General features: G+C 36.1%; 1 protein-coding gene across 1 annotated transcript; it reads left to right on the forward strand.

Moving 5' to 3' along the window:
• Window positions 1-260: 260 nt before the first annotated feature.
• On the forward strand, window positions 261-3,628 carry LOC140820468 (ankyrin repeat-containing protein At5g02620-like). Its single transcript, XM_073180762.1, has 4 exons — window positions 261-407; window positions 555-995; window positions 1,389-1,798; window positions 2,672-3,628. Exons 2-4 carry the CDS (start codon window positions 662-664, stop codon window positions 3,554-3,556), a joined length of 1,629 nt encoding a protein of 542 aa, XP_073036863.1. The 5' UTR covers window positions 261-407; window positions 555-661; the 3' UTR covers window positions 3,557-3,628.

Consider the following 3,628-nt stretch of genomic DNA (forward strand, 5'->3'; position numbering starts at 1 on the left):
AGATCACTAACAAAAAAAGATTATTTTTTTTGCAAAAATATTATTTATTATTGTAAATATGATAAGAGTTGCCCGGATCCATGAGACCGTCTATGCTCTATTAAGTAAATTATTATTTTGATAACTAACTCTTTATTACTCCAACTAAATAGTTTTATGTAATAACATGAAATTTTGAATTAAATTAAACCAAATTATCTGATTTAATAATTACATATTAAGCTTTAATTGCAGCAAGATTCCACTTGTATCAGGTCATTATACTCTTTACTCCACCTTTACCTCTTGTAAATGATTCTTTATTAGTTTCCTCTCTCCAAAAAGTTTGCCAGCTTCCAGTTTACATTCAATATATTTCAATTGGGCTCAAAGATTTTCAATTAAAATCTATTTCTTGTAAACTTCAGGTGAGATATCTCTTGTCATCTGGTCTTCCATGGATTGATTATACTGAATCAGATATTGCTCCTGCTTTCTTGGTGGGGTTTTGTTTTTTTTTTTTTTTTGCTATTTAAGTGTAAGCCTGAGATTTTGTGTTGATTTTTGGTTTCTAGATGTGAAATTTGATCCGGGCTTGATTCCTAAAAGGTTAAAGAAGAAAGAAAGGATTTTGATTGCAATTTGGACTATTGAACCTTGAACTTTGATTGATTAGTTTAAAATGGAGGCTTTAGCTACGCAACAAAGCTTCCATAAAAAGCAGATGAAGAAACAGTTAACTCGAAAACGAGATGATACGGCGTTACATTCGGCCGTAAGAGAAGGGGATTTGGAAGTGGTTTTGGAGATACTTAGCAACAGTGAGGAAGATGAATTGAAAGAATTGTTATCTAAACAGAACCAATCGGGCGAAACGGCGCTTTATGTAGCTTCTGAATGTGACTATGTTGATCTGGTTAAGGAGCTGATAAAGTACTATGATGTCGGTTCTGCTGCAATCAAGGCCAAGAATGGTTACGATGCTTTTCATATAGCTGCCAAGATTGGTGGATTGGGTAAGCGTTTCTTTCGTTCTTGTTAGAAATCCTATATGATGTTAAATGATTTTATATTTCGCCGATATGGTAATGTATACTAAGAGAGATTAATAGAGTTTAAGTTTAAGCATCGTGCTTTGATGCAGGGTCTCTATGGCTGAATCACACAATTCAATCTGGTGTCATGTTATCTTTTGTGTTTTCTTGTTTTTGTTTTATATTTAGCTCTCAAAATTCAACATATCATCTTTGATACATGGCTGTTATTCATCACCTTTTTCGCTTCGTGCATTTGTCTGGTCTGTCACTAAGGATCGCGTTAAGATCCCTCGAAGTTAGATCGAAAAATTTGGTATTACTTAGACCTAATATGTTGTTTACTGTAATCTTGAAAGTTCTTTTTTATAACAGAAGTTCTAAAGGTCCTAATTGACGCCATTCCCCAACTTCTAGCGACAGTGGATCAATCAAATGCTACGGCCCTTCATACTGCTGCAGCACAAGGTCATGTTGAGGTGGTCAAGTTTCTGTTGGATAGAAATAGCAGTCTTGCCACCATAGCGAGAAATAATGGTAAAACTGCCTTGCATTCTTCTGCACGAAACGGCCATCTTGAGGTGATCAAGGCCATTTTAAGCAAAGAGAAAGGAATCGCGACATGGGTCGATAAGAAGGGACAGACAGCTCTTCATATGGCTGTCAAGGGAACTAATGCTAACACGGTTGTTGAGCTTCTTGCATCAGATGATACTTTACTTAATATTGTCGATGGGAAGGGAAATTCAGCATTGCACATTGCCACGAGGAAGGGTCGACTGCAGGTATGCTTATTTTTCGTATGTTCTCTCTTTCTATGTAAAAGCACCCTTTAAAAACACTTCTCCGAAAGTGTGTTATAAAAACTTGTCATAAAAAAACGATGGTATTTTTGGGAAACAACTCTATATTTTTGTATTTCACTTAGGGAAATCATTTCGTGGAAACCAATTCAATACTCTAACCATAGACTTCAAAATATAAGTCTCAACTCGAGTGAAAGTGAAAGGATGGATATGAAGAGGACACCAAGTATAACGTTTGAAAAATAACCCATCCCCAATTAAAGATTCCCAAAATCATTACTATTAAAATATTATCAATCAAAGAATTATCTTCAATCTTAAAATTTTCAATTTTAATGGGGTGTAATTTTTCTCTATTAGTTTATATGTAAATTTTATCTGTCCAAAAAAAAAAACTACAATGAAATTCTTAAAATAAAGATTTCAACAAACTTTTAATTTGATACATACATAAAACAATAAAAGTAATTTTCTTGATATCAAGTCATACACACAAAGTGTGCACATCATTGCTCGTATAGTTTTAAGGAAGAAGGAATCAAGCTTATAGCGGAAGATACGAATCACAGAATCATATGAATGATGTAGTTTCCGACCAAATCACTCTGTTATAAAGCTGTTTGTTTTGAAGATATTCTCCTTAGGTTTGAGTCACATTAGGTGAGTCGATATAAATTTTAAGAGGGCAACAATGACGACGACGATGGTCATAACAATAATAGTAATAAGTTGTCATGTAAACTTGCATGTATCTGGACTTCTGTAAGGCTCCGTCTTGCTAAGCTTTGTATTTTACATTTAGAGCCATACCTATGTGCAAAATATAGCTAATTCTGAACCCAAATCATGCAGATTGTTGAAACTCTATTGAAGCACAAAGAACTTAAAAAAGATGCCATGAACAAATCTGGGGAGACTGCTTTTGATACGGCTGAAAAAACTGGGCATGTAGAGATTGTAAGTATCCTACAGGAGTATGGTGTTAAGAGTGCAAAGTCCTTAATTACTCAACCACCAAAAAGTGCGGTCAGAGAGCTGAAACAAACCGTAAGCGACATAAAACATGAAGTTCATGACCAGATCGAGCACACACGCCAAACTGGAAGAAAGGTTCGTGGTATAGCCAAAAGGCTTGACAAAATGCAAACAGAAGGGCTTAACAATGCAATAACTTCAACAACTGTGGTTGCTGTTTTGATTGCCACCGTTGCTTTTGCTGCCATCTTTACTCTCCCCGGTCAATACGCCGATGAACCAACTGAAGTTCCTCCAGGGTCTTCTCTCGGAGAAGCTAACATCGCACCAAGACTCGAATTCTCGATTTTCTTGATATCTGACTCTCTGGCACTGTTCATATCATTAGCTGTCGTTGTCGTTCAGACATCTGTGGTAGTTGTTGAGAAGGAGGCGAAGAAACTTCTGATGACGGTTATCAACAAGCTTATGTGGTTGGCTTGTGCGTTTATTTCAGTTGCCTTTCTTGCTATATGTTACATCATTGTGGGGGATCAAGAAAGATGGTTAGCTATTGGAATAACCGTTATAGGGACACTAATCATGGCTACGACACTTGGGACATTGTGTTATTGGGTGATAATGCACCGAATTGAAGCTTCTAACTTGAGAAACCGCCGCTTGTCGGCAAGAAATAGTAGATCACAATCGTATTCTATGTCGATGATTGTGTCAGATGAGGAAATCCCGGAGGATGACTTTAAGAAACTTTATGCACTGTGATTTTCATATGTAAAGGTATATATCCTTCCACGCACTGTTGGTTAATAAAAATAGTCTTTGTAAGTGATCATA

Source organism: Primulina eburnea, unplaced genomic scaffold (genome assembly GCF_022965805.1).
Source record: "Primulina eburnea isolate SZY01 unplaced genomic scaffold, ASM2296580v1 ctg1064_ERROPOS200000, whole genome shotgun sequence".
Lineage (NCBI taxonomy): Eukaryota > Viridiplantae > Streptophyta > Magnoliopsida > Lamiales > Gesneriaceae > Primulina > Primulina eburnea.

What these genes read in the sequence shown, in the direction of transcription:
- LOC140820468 (XM_073180762.1), top strand. Translation starts at nt 662, where the DNA reads ATGGAGGCTTTAGCTACGCAACAAAGCTTCCATAAAAAGCAGATGAAG. An exon ending in TGCCAAGATTGGTGGATTGG is followed by an intron (nt 996 to 1,388) that starts GTAAGCGTTTCT and finishes TTTTTATAACAG; the next exon opens with AAGTTCTAAAGGTCCTAATT. An exon ending in CGAGGAAGGGTCGACTGCAG is followed by an intron (nt 1,799 to 2,671) that starts GTATGCTTATTT and finishes CAAATCATGCAG; the next exon opens with ATTGTTGAAACTCTATTGAA.